Consider the following 21,521-nt stretch of genomic DNA (forward strand, 5'->3'; position numbering starts at 1 on the left):
TACGACGCGCGGTATAGCCGGCGCAGATGCAACGGACGCCGGGGCTTCGTTCAAAGCGGCGGACATTTTGGCCCGTTCGGAGCTCCCGCAAAGCCTCCCCGCCAAGCGCGTCCAGGCGTGTTTCAGTGCCACGTGTCTTTGTGTGTGCGTGTGTGTGTGTGTGCCCACGCTTGTCAAAGCGCGGCAGCCGGGGAGAGGAGCTCCCCAAGTGTGAAGCGAGGAGGTCTGACAGGCGCCAGCTTGGCGGATGCGTCACTACACTCGTCTCAACGTGTCTCTCAGTCTGTCCGTGCCCGCCGTCACGTGGTCTCGTCACGAGGCCTTCCTCTTGCCCTCAACTCCGAGAGTATAAGAGCAGCTGCCCCCGGACGCCAAGGGAGAGGCTCCGATTTCTTCTGTTGAGTAACGTGCTCTCCCGTCTCTCCACTTCGGTCGACCTGACCGCCCGCTCTTTTGCGATGTTAGAATAAACAAGTTGTTCTGTTACCAGTCGACTCATGGTTTGCCGGGACCTTCGGATGCTTCCAGTTGTGCCCCAGGCCGCCAGGCCAACGCTACCCTTGGGGCTTGCGACCCATTTGCAACAACGGGCGTCAGCGCTGAGATTCCAACACAATGGTAGTACAGGGTAGTGGCGCAGCCAGAAATTTCGTTCGGGGAGGTTCACATTGCAGCTCGGCCTCCTCCTCATAAAATTTGTCCAGGGATCAAATATGTTAATAACTGCATTGCCATTGCTAAAGACGCTGCAAACGAATTTTTGAATGCTATGCACTGTCAAGACAAGTAAAATATGTATCTTTTCATAAAAGAATACGCTCGTATGTCCCAAAAATTATGCCCAAAATAACCGATATCAATGCTTCCATGTTTTTGTCTATTTAATAAGTAAAGAAAATATCACATGAACTTTAGAACTATATCAGTTCAAAACCAGCAAAGCAATGCATGCCGCTGATATGAAAAATGTAAAGGCCGTGAAATGAACAAGCTGAGGACAAATATTTTAATGAAACTTCGTCATTCAGGAACCTTGTTTACGTTGTTGTACATATGCAACGGCCAGGAAAAAATCTCAATGATGCTATCCTTTGTTCCAATGTACTGCACAGAAGCAGGTGTCACCGGTCATGTATTGTGAGTAATTGCACCAAAATTATAGTCGCAACAGAGAGCACATATGAAAAGCACGAGTCCTGCAAAATATACAAGGGCGACTCAAATAATGTGAACCAATGCAAATATCTGACAAATGGGGTACTTTATTTAAAAGTAGTCTCCATGAGCATTTAGACATTTGTCCCTCTGACTAACGAGTCGCGTGACTCCCACCTCATAAAGATCCTTGGGTTGCTGCTTCAAAAAGTCTGTAACAGACTCTTTCACGTCATCGTCCAACACGAATCTGGTTCCCTTGAGCTGTTTCTTCAATTGCCCCAAAATGTGGAAGTCGCAAGGCGACAGGTCTGGGCTGTATGGTGGATGTTGCAGCGTTTCCCACTTGAACTTTGCCACTTTTATGTTAACCACATCAACGACGTGGGGACGGGCATCGCCGCTGAGCAAGATGGCCCCATTCGTCAATTTTCCACGTCGTTTGTTCTTGACTGCGACACGCAGCCGATCCGGCGTTTCACAATATCGGAAACGATTGATAGTTTCTGCAGGTTTAGCAAATTCAATCAGTAATGGCCCCTGACGATCGAAAAAAAAGTCGACAACATCTTTCCGGCGGAAATGATGGCCTTTGCTTTCTTTGGGGTAGTGAATTCGAATGTTTCCATGGTAACCATTGCCGCCGTGTTTCTAGCTCGTAATAGTGGCGCCATGATTCGTCCACAGTGACAACTGCAGACAAGAAGTCGTCATCCTCATTGTAATTCGACACGCCGTTTCTTTTACTCGTCTGCTAGCCAGAAATCGTCCAAAACTCTGCCAGGCAAAAATCCACGGGGCCAGACGAAAACGAACGCGCACTGAAGTGTGCCGTGCGGTGGTCAGGGCAACACGATAAAAATGCATGCACTCTGGCTGGCTCTGGCAGCCCGCGGGTAGTGAGAAAAAGAAAATTGAAGCGGCTGAATGTGTCCTCGCGAATAAAAGTCAAAGTAGAAAAATAAATAAGAACGTAGTTACCTTTGCTGGCTTTGGTGTCTTGACATGGATGCTTTGGCACAGGTGAAAAAAAAAAGTTGATATCCTTTTCTGTGACATGGAGGCACAAATGAACCCTCGCAATGCTTCGTCTCATCATACCTCAGTGCGTATTTTGTCAACTTGTCGGATAGTGTGTTGATTTGGCTTGTCTCATTGTATGGTCCGATGTATGACTTTAGAAAAGTTAATGCACCTTTGGCGTCAAATGTTTATAACAGTATTATACCCACAAAGTTCCGGAATTGAAAATCTAAAGCACGACTTTGGAAATGTCAATGCACCTTTCACATCAAAAGTTTATGAGAACTTTATACCCATAATGTTTCGGAATTGAAATCCATGCGGTCAGTAGATTGCGCGGCTTCCAAGAGATGCTGCGACGAGCCGGCAGTCGCCTAACGCAAGGAGCCGGCCCCATCCGAGCACAAAGTTTCAAGCGCGTTTTCAAAACGCCCTTGAAACTTTGTGCTCGGATGGGGCCGGCTCCTTGCTAGGCGAGTGCCGGTGCATGGGCGTTGCCGCGGAATCCAGCCCGAGTTTGCAATGTTCGCGCTGAAATGTCTTTTCGAGCGTGAAAAAGATATTCCAGGCAAAATCCAGAATGATTTCCAGCGCTGGGGATTGTTTTGGTTGGCGGTGCATGACAGCACAAAAAAATTACGTGGGGGGGGGGGGGGGCTGTAGCCCCATAAGCTCCCCCCCCCACCCCTGGCTATGCCCCTGGTACAGGGGGCTCGAATATATAGCACAACCTCTAGCTTTTACAGGTGCTGCATTGTGTTGAACCTTCTGTGTGATCCTTTCAGCTTCTGGAGCAAGGCTTCTGAGGCACGTACTTGCCAAACGCTGTGACCTCTACTGTAAATGCATGGAAGCTTGCCATACAAAGAAAACAAGGAAAAAAATGGGCCAGCCAGCCAGCCTCCTATTTCATTCTATGAGAGAGAAGAGAATGTTTTCAGCATGTTTTGCACAATACCTATCACAGTTTGCATTGTTAGCTCATATTCCTGTGCATGCTGGTGGGCTTGTGGTGCCCTTTGAAATGTTAATTCCCAGTGACATTCTGGAAATAAACATTATTTTGGAATCAACACCTGTCCTGTGATTCTTGTACCTCTGTTCAGCATTACTTTTTACTTAGCTATGCAACAACTAGCTCAATAGTGTGTCTAACTGAGTTTGGCAGGAGCCTTTTGGCAACTTGCCTTGAAGTACTCATTTTGCTTTTTGATAAAACTCATGCACATGGAGCTTTTCGCTATCATGTTAATTATGCCCACAAGTTCATTTGTGTGCATCACAAGAGAGGAACAGTGACCTCTATTGCCTGCCTGCACCAAACCTGACAGAAGTGCCATTACATCTTTGTGATATCACATTTTGCAGCATGCCACTGCACATCGCATAGTATCTGCATCCAAGCACCACCTACACTACCATCATGTACAACATAACTGTTCCACCATCACAGAGCTAACTATCTATGCCTTGCACTGGCACACTGTAACTATGTTTCTATGTGCAAAAGGCACAAGTAATGTCATGCAGATTGCAGTGACGTCCCTAGCATGGTGGTATCAATGCCATACTTTCAATATTGCTTGCATCTACCTTAAAGACAGGCAGGCCCGTGAGTGCTGACCGGTCTGTGTAGCAGCGCTGGATGCGACCATGAAAAGCCAACCGGCACGCCTTTCCCTGAGGGTCCATGTCCAAACGGGAGCCTATCAGCAGCATGTCTGGTGCCAGAAGAGCTGGCTGGTCCAGCTCCAACAAGGCCCACTGCTCCTGGCCTTCAGCAGCCTGGCCACTGAGCAGCTCAGGGTCCCAGCGCAGACCAATTTCTTCCATGCCTGTGCCCTGGGGACAACTCAAGAAAGACACCCTGGCGCCATAGGGCCCCCACCTCTATTAAGCTGACAGTTGGCATTACGACATGCTATGTTTACAGACTTCAATAAGAACAAAGGAGTGTTATTACATGACTGCTCAGCTGCAACTTTTCCAGTGTGCCCCCTATTGGTCAGAACATTGCTTACGAAATAGTGCAATTACTTATACAGTCGACTCTAGTTAATTCGACCTTGGTTAATTTGACTTTTTTTCTTCATTCAAATGCACTGTAAGTCCCAACGGGCAATCATATATTGCTATGGAAGGAAAACTAATTTCGTTAACACAGGATTGGTTATTTCAACCACCAGTGATCTCAACCCCTTAATGCGTGCAGCAGTTACTCAAAGCTTGAAAACGCAAGGAACTAAGCAGACAGTGCTACTGCTTTCCTTTGCATAAAGGTGTTTTTGTTTGATTATTTAGTGGCCAATACTCCTTCCTCTTGTGAAGCCATTCGTTCCTGCTTTTTTTTCCAGTCCTGTCAAACCCTAATATTCAGCAGTCTACTTCGTCTTTTTGTCATGACGTCGCATAGCAATTACACAGCACTGCATGCAACTACGCTGATCTTTGCCGGATGCTGGTTGAGTTGTGCTTTAAGAGCAAGAAGCAAAATGACATTACAGACTACTTCAAGCAGCAAAAAAAAAAAAAAAAATGACTTCAATTCTTTCTTTTTGCAACTCTATGCTTATTCGACCTTCCAGATAATTTGACCAAATCTTGTGACCCTGCAAGGGTAGAATTAGAGGGAGACGATGGTATCGCCAATTGCTATTCTCTTCCGAGACAGTAAAGTAATGTTTAACAGTCTCGGAAGAGAACAGCAATTTACAATAGGTAGCGAGGCACTGGAAGTGGTAAGGGAATACATCTACTTAGGGTAGGTAATGACGGCGGATCCGCATCACGAGACGGAAATAATCAGAAGAATAAGAATGGGATGGGGTGCGTTTGGCAGGCATTCTCAGATCATGAACAGCAGGTTGCCATTATCCCTCAAAAGAAAAGTGTATAATAGCTGTGTCTTACCAGTACTCACCTACGGGGCAGAAACCTGGAGGCTAACGAAAAGGGTTCTACTTAAATTGAGGACGACGCAACGAGCTATGGAAAGAAGAATGATGGGTGTAACATTAAGGGATAAGAAAAGAGCAGATTGGGTAAGGGAACAAACGCGAGTTAATGACATCGTAGTTGAAATCAAGAAAAAGAAATGGGCATGGGCAGGACATGTAATGAGGAGGGAAGATAACCGATTGTCATTGAGGGTTACGGACTTGAAAAATTATAGACCGATCAGCTTACTGTCCGTTGCCTACAATGTATTTACTAAGGTAATTGCAAATAGAATCAGGAACACCTCAGACTTCCGTCAACCAAAGGACCAGGCAGGATTCCGTAAAGGCTACTCAACAATAGACCATATTCACACTATCAATCAGGTGATAGAAAAATGTGCGGAATATAACCAACCTTTATATATAGCTTTCATTGATTACGAGAAAGCGTTTGATTCAGTCGAAACCTCAGCAGTCATGGAGGCATTACGGAATCAGGGTTTAGATGAGCCATATGTAAATATACTGGAAGATATCTATAGCGGCTCCACAGCCACCGTAGTCCTCCACAAAGAAAGCAACAAAATCCCTATAAAGAAAGGCGTCAGACAGGGAGATACGATATCTCCAATGCTATTCACAGCATGTTTACATGAGGTATTCAGAGGCCTGGAGTGGGAAGAATTGGGGATAAAAGTTGATGGAGAATACCTTAGCAACTTGCGATTCGCTGATGATATTGCCTTGCTTAGTAACTCAGGAGACCAATTGCAATGCATGCTCACTGACCTGGAGAGGCAAAGCAGAAGGGTGGGTCTGAAAATTAATCTGCAGAAAACTAAAGTAATGTTTAACAGTCTCGGAAGGGAACAGCAGTTTACAATAGGTAGTGAGGCACTGGAAGTGGTAAGCGAATACATCTACTTAGGACAGGTAGTGACTGCGGATCCGGATCATGAGACTGAAATAATCAGAAGAATAAGAATGGGCTGGGGTGCGTTTGGCAGGCATTCTCAGATCATGAACAGCAGGTTGCCATTATCCCTCAAGAGGAAAGTTTATAACAGCTGTGTCTTACCAGTACTCACGTACGGGGCAGAAACCTGGAGGCTTACGAAAAGGGTTCTAGTTAAATTGAGGACGACGCAACGAGCTATGGAAAGAAGAATGATAGGTGTAACGTTAAGGGATAAGAAAAGAGCAGATTGGGTGAGGGAACAAACGCGAGTTAATGAAATCTTAGTTGAAATCAAGAAAAAGAAATGGGCATGGGCAGGACACGTAATGAGGCGGGAAGATAACCGATGGTCATTAAGAGTTACGGAATGGATTCCAAGGGAAGGAAAGCGTAGCAGAGGGCGGCAGAAAGTTAGGTGGGCGGATGAGATTAAGAAGTTTGCAGGGACAACATGGCCACAATTAGTACATGACCGGGGTTGTTGGAGAAGTATGGGAGAGGCCTTTGCCCTGCAGTGGGCGTAACCAGGATGATGATGATGATGATGATGATGGGGCCCATGAGGCGCACAAGTCTGGCGTCTTCTCTAGGGGAGCGTTTGCTGTAAGGTGCATTAATGAAGGGACATCGGCGTTCAAAAAAATCTAATCACTCCAGAAACCGTACTTCTATCACTTAAGATTTGATTAATTAATATATAAAAAATACGCACTTGGGAATATCTTCGTCAAATTTCAGATATGCGGCAAAAGTCTAGAGGTCGAAGTCCCAAACATTTATATTCCTGAGTGCCGTTTGCCCTTGGCCAGCCACCTTCGCTAATGATATGCCCAGCATCAGGATTGGTTGGAATGTGCTCTCACGAACAGTTCTAACGTAAGATATTTTTGTGGTACGCGCCTATGTTCATGGGCAGTCTATTAATTTGAATGTATGACCCAGTGAGGTAATCAAACTGCCGATTAACCTAGAGTATAGCTGAATTTTTGCGTGGTACTGCTTAGACTGGCATAGGCCCACTACCTAACAGCCCCCCACAGACAACGTTATGTAGCAGGAAGGGCGGGGACCCCCCGTCTTCCAACCCTGCGACAGCTTTCTGGACTACTTCCACGTTCTGTGGGACATGAGTTAATGACATCGTAGTTGAAATCAAGAAAAAGAAATGGGCATGGGCAGGACATGTAATGAGGAGGGAAGATAACCGATGGTCATTAAGGGTTACGGACTGGATTCCAAGGGAAGGGAAGCATAGCAGGGGATGGCAGAAAGTTAGGTGGGCAGATGAGATTAAGAAGTTTGCGGGGACGACTTGGCCACAATTAGTACATGACCGGGGTTGTTGGAGAAGTATGGGAGAGGCCTTTGCCCTGCAGTGGGCGTAACCAGGCTGATGATGATGATGATGGTATCACCACACAGGGCTTGGTAACAGGATGCATATGGCTGTCAGCAGAATGCACAGCCATGTGAACATCTAGTTTGTACACTGCACACAGAAAGCAGGTCTGCATTTCGCTTACATGTTTTCAAGAAAGAGTCCTTTTGCAAACTAATCATTTCTTTAGTTGCTATAGTGTAGAGAGTTCAGAAATTTCATATATAAAATTACAAGCCTAACACTGTGCCCAATGGCAGCACATTATATAAATGTTCAAATAGCCCGAGTACCTCACTATTTAATGATGTCATTCACTATTTTATTTGTTTACAGTATATGCTGAAGGGACAAGCAGTAATGGCACATAAGTCTAGTGTACTGAAAAGCTAAAAGCAAGCTGTCAAGTGCTACTGAGATGGCTGAAAAATGAGAACTACATGTTATTTATGTACAGTGTTCCTCACGAAAATGTGCAATAGTACATATTGGAAAAACAGCAGTGCCCTGCTTCACTCAACCATGTATAGGTGCCTAAGTCTAGCCTTGAGGGAAGCTCATCTGTACAGAGTGAAATGATAACCAATACACAGGAACTTCAGTTCCTTTGAAGCAGTAGGGCAGGGATGCCTGAGTAATAGAAAATCGTTTCAGAGTATATTCAAAGAGCTTCATTTTTACGTAAATATTTAGTTTAGTTTAACACACTGGCTATTTCCAAATGCTGAAACTTATTAATCAGTGAGCTGATTCATTATGGTTGCAGTCCTAGCAGAAAACAAGCAATACTGGCAAGTTCAACTGTGTGAGGTCTACACTTTCCAAGCAGACATGCACACCATAAATGTTTATGACATGCAGGGATTATAATCTATTCTTCCTAAACCTGATGCATTCTCAGTGTGCTTGCAGTTTACTTGTTTGTTAATTTATACATATGCTTTACTAACCCAATGGGGTGAAAACTCGAACAAAACAAAGGTTGTTAAGATTTCAAAGTTTCTTATCTTTTCTCCACAGCAACAAATTTAATTCACACAAAAAACAAAAAAATTCTAGATTAGCATTCAAAATTTTAATAACATAACATAATATAAAACATAAACATAACATAAAACAGTAAACAGGCCTACATAATGAGCAGTCAAAAGACAAGCATCCAGATGAGCAACAGTCTCTCAGACTGCTGATTCCCTCCTGTATTTGAACAAGATGTGCACTTTCCAAGTGAATGTGCACAACACAGATGCTTATCACATGCATAGGTCATCATCTCGTTCCCAAACTTGCACATGCTCTATGTACCTGCTTATGTCATGCCTGCATATTATTTGCTCTATTAGCCATGAGGTGTGCCAATCGTCCAAACAAAATTCTTCTGTGCACCACCTATTGAGCTGCTTGTGACAAAATGAAGTGCTTCCACAGAAGACATCACAATCACATACAGTCAAACCTCGATTTAATGAAATTCACAATGTAACGAACTATTTTCATTTTCCAATCTGCGTTGCATTGAAAACCATGCATTTATTTTTCGCGAGTTAACGAAAGAACTTCGTGGAAGTTTCGATTTAAAGAAGCTTTAGGTCATTTCATTCGTGTATGGCTAGCTAATCTAGCAAAAAACTGTCAGCCGAGGAAAAATTATTTCAAGCGTCCTTCTGCATGAAAAGTTTGAGCGGCAAAACTGCTGTCAAAGTGCACACGCCGGGACGCGGTAGGCAGGAAACACCACTGCGCCATTTGTCGCGTTGGTAAACAACTCGGAGAAACACGAGAGCTGACGATCGCGGGAACGAATCCCGGCCACGGTGGCCGCATTTCAATGGGGGCGAAATGCGAAAACACCCGTGTACTTAGATTTAGGTGCACGTTAAAGAACCTCAGGTGGTCAAAATTTCCGGAGTCCTCTACTACGGCATGCCTCATAATCAGAAAGTGGTTTTGGCACGTAAAACCCCATAATTTAATTTAAGAGCTGAGGATTCCTTCTGCGTAAGAAGGATGAGGAGGGATTGAACGTGCGGTAACGTGATCAAGCACGCGCTGGGGGGAGGGGAACGCGCGCCTATCTGCCTTCTCCTCGTACACGTCTAGGCACGGGCAACGCGCCATATCGATCTTGGAAGTCAACTCTCCACGGCAAGCCCAAATGGATGGTGCCTTCATGCGCATTTTGTTATTCCTGCTCGTATAGTGTTGGCGGTTGCGTAATCTCAAGTTTCCAAGACTCAGTACGAAGTGCTCATTCGCCTTGTGACTGCGAGTTCGGTGTTATCGAGTGAGATCTGTTAATGTTTGCCTGAGCGCGCGTGACACCGACAAAACTACGAACCTTACTTCGCGTAGTCTCTTTGCTATCGCCATCAATGCTCCACCTTGCTGGCAAAACTAATTTATTATTTTTTTTTGGCTCAGCACCAATATCCGTGTCTTTTTACTTTTTAATTTGTGGGCGCCCGCTGCGGGCACTAAGCCCGGTCAGCTATGGCGTCCAAGATTTACGGCGCCGCGCGACACAACACACACAAATCTAGGACGCTGTGAGCCACGTCGATGCATTGCTCTCGGTGTGATCTGCACCTCACATGCTGGCGCTCATAACAGCGCTATTATAGCCCGACCTTCTTGCGATTTGTTTGTAAGTGCTTGTTAATAAGATATCCACAAGGAATGCTCTGGGCATTTGTGAAGTTTTTAATACTGAAACTTTAAAGCCTCGTATTAACAAAATTCGCGATTTAACGAAGTTTTTAGCTGCAAGTACAACTTCAACTTCGTTATATCGAGGTTTGACTGAAGTAACATTGGCAGCCAATGTAGACACAAGAGAGATAATGTTCAAGCTTGTTTAGGTCTAGTTTATTAGACTAATTTGGGGCACTCATAAACATAACCCAATCCTCTGATCCACATCACAAGAAAATTAGAAAGACGCTTGACTAATTCAAAGTTCAGAATAAAGGGGAACGGCAGATGGTGTGGCACACAATAACTGCCTCAGAAATGTGAGATGACACATGAGTCATCTGATACATTCAGTATCACAGGCCATTGTTTCCGGAAATTTACAAAAGGCAAAGCAGTGAAACAATTAAGCCAGTATGAATCCTTTATTGCTTCGTTTAACCTGAGGGTGGAAAAATATGGCAGTTTTTACTTTTACACGACTTTTACACAAGGCATCACAATCAGAGACAGTAAAGACCGTGCTTGAATGACTAGCTCGCAAGTATCTGCCACTGGGCAACTCAAGTGAAGAAGACTATCCGCCTTACAAAGGCTCATCTTCCCCGACCTACATAACCCCTTCAAGGCATGCGAAGTAAGGGAAGTTCTCCAGAATCTAAATGGCAGGTCGGCCCCTGATCCTGATGGCATTCCCAACCGGGCCCTCAGAAACCTGGACTGCTCTATAGAATGGTTGACAGAGGAGATCGATGGAATATGGGAACGGGGGGTTGTCCCAGAGTCCTGGAAAATGGCCTCGGTCATCCTCATTGCAAAGCCTGGAAGACCCCCAAGTCTCTCAAACCTCGGACCCATTTCCCTCACTTCCTGCATGGGGGAAGTGGCGGAACATGTCATACACAACCGAATTTTCAAGCACATCGAGAAACAAGGATTGTTTCCATATAACATGGTCGGCTTTCGTCCGGCTCTGTCAACGCAAGACGTGATGAAGCTAATCAAGTGTCAAATCATTGACAACACCACAAGAGATATAAGAGGCATCTTAGGCTCAGACCTGGAGAAGGCCTTTGACAATGTATCCCATGCTCACATTCTGAATTCCATCTTGGAGCTCAATTTTGAAGACGCCTTCTACAGATACATAAGCTCGTTCCTCAGGGATCGCAAGGCCACGCTCAAGATCGGTGACCTCAAGTCCGTCAATTTCAGTTTGGGCCCCAGAGGCACGCCACAAGGAGCGGTAGTCTCACCACTGCTTTTTAACATTGCCACTAAGAAACTATCGCAAAGGCTCTCCAACATAGAAGGGATCAATCATATGCTCTACGCTGATGACATCACAATCTGGTGCACCGGAGGAAGCGAAGGAGCTGTTGAATCAGGCTTACAGGAGGCTCTAGATCAAACAGAGATGTACCTGAAAAATACAGTGCTTAGATGCTCCCCGAGCTCCCCGAGCAAGTCTGAGCTCCTCCTCTACAGGCCAGTCAGGAGAGGTCGCAAACCTAGAGGCTGGAAACCGTTGTCTGAAATAAACATCAAACTCCACACTAAAAGCGGCTGTACCATCCCCAGAGTAGACACCATTCGGGTCCTTGGCATGTTCATCGAATCCAATGGCAGTAACAATACGACGTTCAACAAGCTCACAGCCAAAACTGAGAACATAATCAGACACATCAACAGAGTCTCGAATAGGTGTGGAGGCCTAAAGGAAGACAACCTCCTCAGGTTGTTCCACGCCTTCCTCATGAGTCATATAGTTTATGTGGCAGCCATGCACAATTGGTATAACTCCGAGAAGAAACGATTAAACACGCTCATCAGAAAAAGTATCAAAAAAGCACTAGGCATTGCGCTACAGGCAAGCACAGACCTCCTTATGCAACTAGGAGTGCACAACACATTGGACGAGATAATCAAGGCCCAGGAATCAGCCTAACTGGCCCATCTATCCTGTACCCGGCTGGCAAGAAGATCCTGGCAGTTCTTGGGATCAACCCTATCCTCATGGAGGAGTGCAAATATGAAATCTCAGAAGATCAAAGGAACAACATACAAGTCGCACCATTTTCCCGTAATGTTCATCCTCAACACAACGTAGGCAGATGCAGGGCAAGAGCCCTCGCCCTTCTCAAGCGTACCAAAGACGATCCCTACTCGGCATGTTTTGTCGACGCAGCCCAATATGGACAGTCGTCTAACTTCGCCATTGCCCTCGTTGATCACAACGGACAGATATTGAATGCGGCTTCCCTGAAGTGCTCAACACCAACCAGAGCGGAGCAGGTCGCAGTTGCTATAGCACTCCTAGATAACAGCAGATCACAAATCTTCACCGATTCGAGATCGGCAGTCAGGGCTTTCGCTTCAGGATCCATCGCTGAGGAGGCTCAAAAGATTCTCAAGAACAAGATAATCTCTCCGCACAGAATCATGTGGTTTCCAGCGCACCTCGACCCCGAGCTTGACTCCTTTCGCAATCTCAATGACATTGCCCACTTCCAAGCGCGCGCACTAACCCACCGCGTGGGAGCAGGGTCAAGCTCAGACTCCGGGGTTCTCGAGTTTCGGGACACTGTCACCACTTTCAGTGAAATCACTACCCACTATCACCTGGGTAGGAGGACTTATCCCCCCCCTCAAAACAAACTGGCTAGACCTCTGGCGTCCACTTTACGCATGCTTCAGACTAAGGGCTATCCAAACCTGGCCCTTTTCCATACGCTCACTCCAGAGGCTTTTAGCTCTACTTGCCCGGACTGTGGGGCTATTAGCAATCTCGCACACATGCTCTGGCGATGCCCCTCGTTACAGGGACCCAATCAAATCACGGAAGAAGAATGGAGCTCTGCCATCCAGAGCTCAGAACTTTCACGTCAAACTTGGGCTGTCCAGAAAGCCCACGATGTGGCGGTTAGGCTCAGCCTACCAGTCCCCACGTAGGAGCGGCCCGCAGCTCTGCCCTAGGGCAAAGCTTCTCAGGACCTTGTAAATAAAGTTATTTGTCTGTCTGTCTGTACTTGTTTCATCTCATTAAAACTTTCAAATAAAAGTGGATGAGCCCTTTTTCTGTGGGACTGTGTTGCTTCTTGTCTAACCTTATCATAATGATCACAGAACAATGAATACTCAATTAAGTATTCCAAAACAAAAAAATCACCACCCATGCACTCCGTACAGATGGTTATCCAGCAAAGCTGAAACAACGTGCGGCCCCGGTGTTTACCACTGGGTCCCGACGGTTCATTAAACGCCGGCTTGGTAAGCTGCTGGATCATCGGTACGCAGTTGCTGCTTGCGCTCGGCTGCATGAGCCTGTTCTTGTGCCCGGGCTGCAGCATCGGGACAACGTAGACGAGCTCATTCCTGGTTCTGCTTGCGGCGTTGCTGAATAAAAAGCAGCCTACTCCTCAGGAGCAGGCACATACCCAGATTTTTTTTTCGGGGGGAAATGCGAAGGTTGTGGGTTCGGTTCCCACCTGCGGCAAGTTGTTTTTTCATCCACTTTAATTTCCATTAACTTATCGTTTCTACATTCCATTTATTAAGCACAAGTAATTTCCCCTATGTTGTCCTTGGTGTCAGTGCTTGTTGGCTTCTCATAATATGACTAATAAAAATCTTGCCCCTCGGTTAACCCCCTTTCTTCTCGTTTATTACATAACGAGGGTCTCGAATCCAGCAACATTGGTGCCTTCAGGTAGCATATGGGGGTTTATTGACCAGTTGCCTTCACCCAAAAAGATCATGTTCTCGTGACGCCTGCGGCAACAAGGACGTTCCACGTCCGCCGCCAAGGTCCGTGAGTGGTGGCGCTGGCTAACACTCCCAAGGTTCTACTAGTACACATAAATACCCAAGAAAGTGGATGGGAAAACAGCGCTGCGGTAGCTCAATTGGTAGAGCATCGCACGCGAAATGCGAAGGTTGTGGGTTCGGTTCCCACCTGCGGCAAGTTGTTTTTTCATCCACTTTAATTTCCATTAACTTATCGTTTCTACATTCCATTTATTAAGCACAAGTAATTTCCCCTATGTTGTCCTTGGTGTCAGTGCTTGTTGGCTTCTCATAATATGACTAATAAAAATCTTGCCCCTCGGTTAACCCCCTTTCTTCTCGTTTATTACATAACGAGGGTCTCGAATCCGGCAACATTGGTGCCTTCAGGTAGCATATGGGGGTTTATTGACCAGTTGCCTTCACCCAAAAAGATCATGTTCTCGTGACGCCTGCGGCAACAAGGACGTTCCACGTCCGCCGCCAAGGTCCGTGAGTGGTGGCGCTGGCTAACACTCCCAAGGTTCTACTAGTACACATAAATACCCAAGAAAGTGGATGGGAAAGGTAGCTCAATTGGTAGAGCATCGCACGCGAAATGCGAAGGTTGTGGGTTCGGTTCCCACCTGCGGCAAGTTGTTTTTTCATCCACTTTAATTTCCATTAACTTATCGTTTCTACATTCCATTTATTAAGCACAAGTAATTTCCCCTATGTTGTCCTTGGTGTCAGTGCTTGTAGGCTTCTCATAATATGACTAATAAAAATCTTGCCCCTCGGTTAACCCCCTTTCTTCTCGTTTATTACATAACGAGGGTCTCGAATCCGGCAACATTGGTGCCTTCAGGTAGCATATGGGGGTTTATTGACCAGTTGCCTTCACCCAAAAAGATCATGTTCTCGTGACGCCTGCGGCAACAAGGACGTTCCACGTCCGCCGCCAAGGTCCGCGAGTGGTGGCGCTGGCTAACACTCCCAAGGTTCTACTAGTACACATAAATACCCAAGAAAGTGGATGGGAAAACAGCGCTGCGGTAGCTCAATTGGTAGAGCATCGCACGCGAAATGCGAAGGTTGTGGGTTCGGTTCCCACCTGCGGCAAGTTGTTTTTTCATCCACTTTAATTTCCATTAACTTATCGTTTCTACATTCCATTTATTAAGCACAAGTGATTTCCCCTATGTTGTCCTTGGTGTCAGTGCTTGTAGGCTTCTCATAATATGACTAATAAAAATCTTGCCCCTCAGTTAACCCCCTTTCTTCTCGTTTATATATATATATATATATATATATTTGCGGAACAATCACAGTTCTTTTGGATCCCTTGTTTACTGCTCTACCAATTTAAGTGTCAAAACCAACTCGTGTTCTGTCCCGTGCAACCACGTAGATTGCAGGACGCTGCGGTTCTAGATGTACTGCGCCCACTGCGGAAGGTTTAGAAAAAACAGCCAAGTTAGCATAGCAAAGAAGTGACTACGTCAGGTGGCTCGACTGATAACTGTAGAAGCGTCGTTCAAAACACATGGAATTATTCTCCCCTTCCGGCAGCGTTTTCTCTACCTCTTTATCATTTTTTCTAATTGAATTTTATTCCGCAACAAGAAAAAGTTGTGAGGAGGACAGGTAAAAGCTGTAAAAACAGCTTGAGGAGCCCTGACCCCCTATCACACGGGGAAGCATAAAAGCGTGCGGCTGAGGGAGTACGACCTACTAAGAGGAAAACCCTTACAGGAGTTATAAAACGTCACTTGAAAAAGGGATTATACAGTAGTCAAAGAAATAGGAAATCATCGCATCACATCATTATACAAACATTCAACGCAGTTGTTCTGGTGATGTACTAGATATGTCAATCTTATTTGCTTTTTGCTTTTATTATGTGGTTTAGAAATGTAGGCGATTGAAATTTTAACATTTGATTTCCGTAATTGGTAGAAGCATCATTCAAAACACGGAATTATTCTCCGCTTCCAGTGGCGTTTTCTCTACCTCTTTAAATAAAAAGATGTTGATCTACAAATATTTTCACAAACAATGATTACATTTGTTAATTTTCGCTTTTATTTCCTGTTTGGCTGTTGCCTTAGCTCTCTTTCTTAGTAGATCGCTTAATTTCTTAACTCCTTGCGACTCTTGTTTCCAGTTGCCAATTTTGCACGAAAAGTGCTGTACAATTAGGAAACAGCCATTCGAGGTAACGGGTGACAGTCATATTGTTTATGGGTTTAACGGTTACTGCAGGGTCTGATGATGGACGCTGTTATGCATTATTTTATTTTCCACCTGATCTAATCCATATAGCAGGTATATGGTGCTGAGGATCTTTCAGCGTTGCGGCGAGCCGTAACTCGAGGAAATAATGAAGCAAAAGAAAAAGTTAAACAAAACTGGCGTTTTCTCTGGCCGCAACTCATTCCACGAGCATTCACAAAAGCTAACTATGAACCGAATCCCTTTCCTGGTCCCTGAATCAGTCTAAACAAAGAAGGTTGAACTAACGAAACAACAGCGATGCCCATGATCGTTGAATAGGTGGTGACAGAAAGTGAGAGAGGCATAAAGGAGAGATGCCCCGACCTGCACCACTAATGTATCGCAGGTGGAAAAGGAAAGCCGAATTAAAATAACTAAACACGGCAGATTGCCAAATATGTGTGTATATATATATATATATATATATATATCTATATTTGAAATAAAAAATTGGCCGACGATTACGCTTCTAGGTAATGCGATCTTTGAGCGCAGCTGCTGCCAACCACAGGCAACTGCATACAGAACACGCAGTTCCGAAAGGAGGCGGTTCTGCGTTTCGGATTGGGCAGCACACACCAGGATCCGCCGCTATCGAGCTGGCGCTCCAGCGACGCGCCATTGCGCCATCTTATAGCAGGTTACCGCCGCAGCGAGGGGGAGGGGGAGATTAGCAATTATTATTTAATGTTTCTTCCGAGGTGGGATGAGGAAACGGGTGGAGAACCGGGGTATTGAGTAGTGGTCACACACTAATTCACTCACAAACAGGCCTCAATGTGGCCGCACAAGGTTGTGGTGGGAAGTAGAAGTAAGGGGACAAAACGCTATAACTGTCTTTTGAGTCACCGCAACAGCACTGCGCCAGGTAAAAGGCAAGGTATAGGGCAAGAGTAGAGGCGGGAGAAGGACAGCCAGGCGCAAGCACTGCCAGAGGTGAGAAATGCCACTGAAGAACGCACCCCTCAAAAGGGGAAGTGAGAGGCACGGCTGAGAACCGTACAGCCACGCAACACAGAGACGGCGGGGCGGAGAGATGTAAATGATGCGCGAGGCGGCAAGGAGCGCCCGCCATTGGCACTGTGGCAGTGCAACACCTTCTGGAGAACAGTCCTAAACAGGAAAAGGACGGGACTAGCACAGCGCTTGGCAAAGGGGGTGGACAATTTGCGCTAGCTATCCCCTCAGGTGCAGATCGTGGTGTGCACGGTGCCGGAGGTGCCTGTACGTGACAGTCACATACAACGAGCTGTGGTGGCTGCTAATGAGGCGATATGGAAAATGAGCCGAGAGAAAGGCTTCGAGGTTGTCGAAGTAAACAGGGAAGTGAGAAGGTGTGGGGGTTTTAAACAAGATGGGATCCACTTCAATTACAGGCTGGCACGAGAAGTGGGCTGGCGACTTGGTGGTCGCGCTGTTGCTTTTTACGGGGCCCACAGGCGCTCAGGAGAACAGAGTAGAGTGAAATGAAGGAGGTGCCCTAGGGGAACCTCAGAAGAGCATCGCCGTCGATAACAGAAAAAGCAGGAAAGCAAGAAAGGGAGCTCGCCATGCAATAGGCTACATAAACATGCAGGGTGGCAGAAGAAAGGAAAAGTGGGCAGAGATTGAGGAGCAGTTAAATAGAGAACAAATAGGGGTGTATACGGTGACAGAAACGCACCTTAGAGACTCAGAAGAGCCGCCAGTGATTGAGAATTATGTTTGGGAAGGGTGCAACAAAACTAAGTCGGAAAGAAAGGGAGGGGGAGTCGGAATGCTCATCCAACAGGGAGCCAAATGGAAAAGAGTAAATTAAAAATGTCAAGAGCATCTTTGGTTATCAGGTACAATGAGTGGGAAAAAAGATTGGCTGGGCGTTACGTATTTGTGGACCGGAAATAATTGCACAGAGAAGAATAAAGAGTTGGAGTCATGCATAAGCTCTGATATTAAAGGTTTCGGGAATGGTGCTAAAATTATCCTATTAGGTGACATGAATGCCCACATACAGGATTTAGATGGCTATACCGACAACAATGAGGAGTCAATGCTAGACCTTTATGAGCAACATAACCTCGTTATCGTGAATACAGGGCTTAAGTGTGAAGGGCAGATCACGTGGGAAGTGGGAAACCGGCAATCGGCCATTGATTACTGTCTGATCACAGAAGGAATTCATAAGTTGAGAGAAATGGTCACTGACGAGGAAGGGTATAGCAGTATAGGGAGTGACGATAAACGCATCATTTTGAAAATGGGATATGTAGTTGGGAAAGAGAGCAAGGAGTGCAAAATGGCCAGTCCAAATTTGAACGCTGAACAAATAACAAATATTGCCACTAGAGTCGAGGAAGAACTTGGCAAATGGCCAAATAAAGAGTGGGAATATAGTGAGCTTCTAAGCGTAATAACAACAGAAATACGGAAAAAGAAATAACATGTTCATTAGAAAGGAAAAAAGAAACCGAAAAGCTGGTGGAACAGGGACATACGAGAAATGATCGCCGAACGACAGAAAGCATCCCAAGAGCATAGGCAGGCAAAGAAGGCACAGTTGCCGCAGGAAGAAGTAGCCAGTAAATGAGAAATATAACGGGAGAAAAAGTCTATGGTTCTAATACTGGTGCAAGCAAAATTAAAAGGTGAAAGTGAACGTTGGTTGTCAGAAATACGTGAGAAAAAGAAGGCCGCACCTAGAATATTTTGGAACCATATGAAATTATTAGGCAGGAACTCAACAACAATATAACAACATATCCTAGACGAAGATGAAAACAGACTGGCAGGAGAAGCGGCAATAAATTACATCTGAAAAATAACAGCCGAATCTTTCCAAGGCAATGCCGAGGTTGTATTTGAAGAAAAAAAGAGCATGAAAGAGACCCAGGTGGAAAAGAAGCTGGTGCTGACAAATTTCAACTGGAAGAAAGCCAAAGAGAAAATTGCTAAGTGCACAGCTACAGGGCTAGATGAGGTTCCCGCTAGGCTGATTAATGAACTAGGACCAAAAAGTAAGGAAGCTCTGGTGAAAGCAGTAGGAAAAACTTTAAAAGATAGACGAATACCAGACAGTTGGCAACAAAGTAGAATTAATTTGATTTATAAAGGCAATGGGGAGAAAGATAGAATTCACTTGTATAGACCATTGACCATTACATCGATAATATACAGGCTAGCAATCCACGCAATCAAATTAAAGCTTCAAGCATGGGCAGAGAATAATGGCATTTTGGGAGAACTTCAGAATGGCTTCAGAATAGATAGACATTTAGATGATAACTTATTTGTTCTTACTCAGTGTATTGAAATATCAAAAGCAGAAAGCAGACCATTATAGGTGGCCTTTTTAGACATTACAGGAGCCTATGACAATGTAGACCGCAACATATTGTGGGATATTCTGGAAGGGGAAGGCTTAGGTCATGATTGTCTACAGCTTTTGAGAGAGATTTACGTAGAAAATACTGTTTGTGTTGAATGGGAAGGGATGAGGAGCGAGGAGAAAGTTCATATCAACAAGGGACTGAGGCAAGGGTGTGCTTTATCCCCACTGCTGTTTATGATGTACATGGTGAGGATGGAGAGGGCGCTAGAAGGAAGTAATATCGGGTTTAATCTCTCATACAAACAGGCGGGTACAGTAGTAAAGCAGCAGCTTCCAGGTTTATTTTATCTGGATGATATTGTGCTGTTAGCTAACAAGCAAAGTGATTTGCAATGTCTGGCAAATATCTGTGGATAGGAAGGCAACAATTTAGGTTGGAAATTTAGTGTTAGAAAATCAGGTGTTATGGTGTTCAATGAAAACGGTGAACAGACAGTGGCGATACAGGGTAAGGAAATACGTCAGGTAACAGAATATAAATACCTTGGTATATGGATAAACGAAGGCAATAGATATATGGAAACACAGGAAAAAATAATAACCGTGAAGGGGAAGAGAAATGCTGCCATAATGAAGCACAGAGGGCTATGGGGATACAATAGGTACGAGGTGCTCCGACGTATGTGGAAAGGTTTAATGGTTCGAGGACTTACTTTTGGAAATGCGGTTGTTTGCTTTAAATTAGGGGTACAATAAAGGACTCGATGTGAACTAAAGGACAGTGAGTCGCCTCGCATGGGGCGCTCACGGGAAGACTACGAATGAAGCTGTGCAGGGTGATATGGGCTGGACAAGTTTTGAAGTGAGGGAAGCTCGCAGTAAAATTGAGTATGAAGAACGACCGAGGAATATGGAAGAAAGTAAATGGGCTGGGAGAGTGTTGAGGTATCTGTACAGGAAAAACATCGATTCACAGTGGAGCAAAAGAACTAGGAAGCTTACCAGCAAGTATGCGGCCTGTAGGATAAGCAACACAGCAACAAAGAACGTCAAGTGGAAAGTCAGAGAGGCTGAAATAATCTTATAGGTGGCGGCAATAGAAAAGAAACCTGCCATGAGTAACTACTTAAGAGGAAAAAACGAAATCAGGAAAGAAACAATTTATGATAACTCAAAGGGAAGCTCATTACTTTTCGAAGCGACATCGGGATGCCTTAGAACACACACCTATAAGGCGAGATATAAGAAGGAAGAAGAAGCATGTGCTTGTTGCGGTAAAGCTAGGGAAACTATAGAGCATGTTTTATTAGGATGTGAAGACGTCTACCCAGCGGTCGATTTAGGCACCACTGGCCTCCTTGAAGCCCTTGGGTTCAGCGAGAGCAGTGGAAAAGTAAACAGGTCTGCAATAGGGATTAGTAAGAGGCGATTGGAGGATTGGTGGAATAAAAGTAGGGAAACAACAAAAAACCAAGATGTACAAAAGCACAGTTCACAACAGGGGATCAGAAAATTTGGTTGTGGGAGTTCATATTGTTTTTCTTTCTTTTTTATTGTTTAACCTAGGTAGGACATTAGGCAGTATAATCACAAGAGCTTGGTGGCACAACCCACCACCCTGTTCCAAAGGGCATGCTCATAACATCCATCCATCCATTCAGAACTTGGGCAGTGCCGCGACAGCAGGAGAAGGGACAGCGAGGGCGGAGTAGACGGTAATGGCGAGAGTCACCGCAACAGCGCTAGCGGAGGAAGAGGGAGAGAGGACAGGCGAGAACATGTGATCTGGCTTTGGAGGACGAGGGGAGAACAAGGCTGGCGCCTTGCACGAGAGATGGTGCCAGGAGCAGGCGCAGCTAAGGGACTTTAGGTGGAATCGATTTTCGACAGCCATCTTGTTTATGCATCGTTCTCTCTCTTGTAAATATTGTAAATACATCATTATAGGTGACTTCTGCAACGTAAGAATATCAGGAAAGGCAATGGGTTAGTGTTTAATGTTCCTGTACCGTATTTTCCGCTGTATAG

General features: G+C 45.2%; 1 protein-coding gene across 4 annotated transcripts in view; it reads right to left on the minus strand.

Annotated features, from left to right (window-relative positions):
- The window catches only part of eEFSec (eukaryotic translation elongation factor, selenocysteine-specific), an 85,758-nt gene that overhangs the window by 26,054 nt on the left and 38,183 nt on the right, over window positions 1-21,521 (minus strand). For all 4 annotated transcript variants that reach the window (XM_055061941.2, XM_055061943.2, XM_050191018.3 and 1 more), the window contains one exon: window positions 3,772-4,045. In XM_055061941.2, the coding sequence (XP_054917916.1) occupies window positions 3,772-4,045 (274 nt within the window). The remainder of the gene's footprint in view (window positions 1-3,771; window positions 4,046-21,521) is intronic.

The sequence above is a fragment of the Dermacentor andersoni genome, chromosome 1, assembly GCF_023375885.2.
Source record: "Dermacentor andersoni chromosome 1, qqDerAnde1_hic_scaffold, whole genome shotgun sequence".
Taxonomy (NCBI): domain Eukaryota; kingdom Metazoa; phylum Arthropoda; class Arachnida; order Ixodida; family Ixodidae; genus Dermacentor; species Dermacentor andersoni.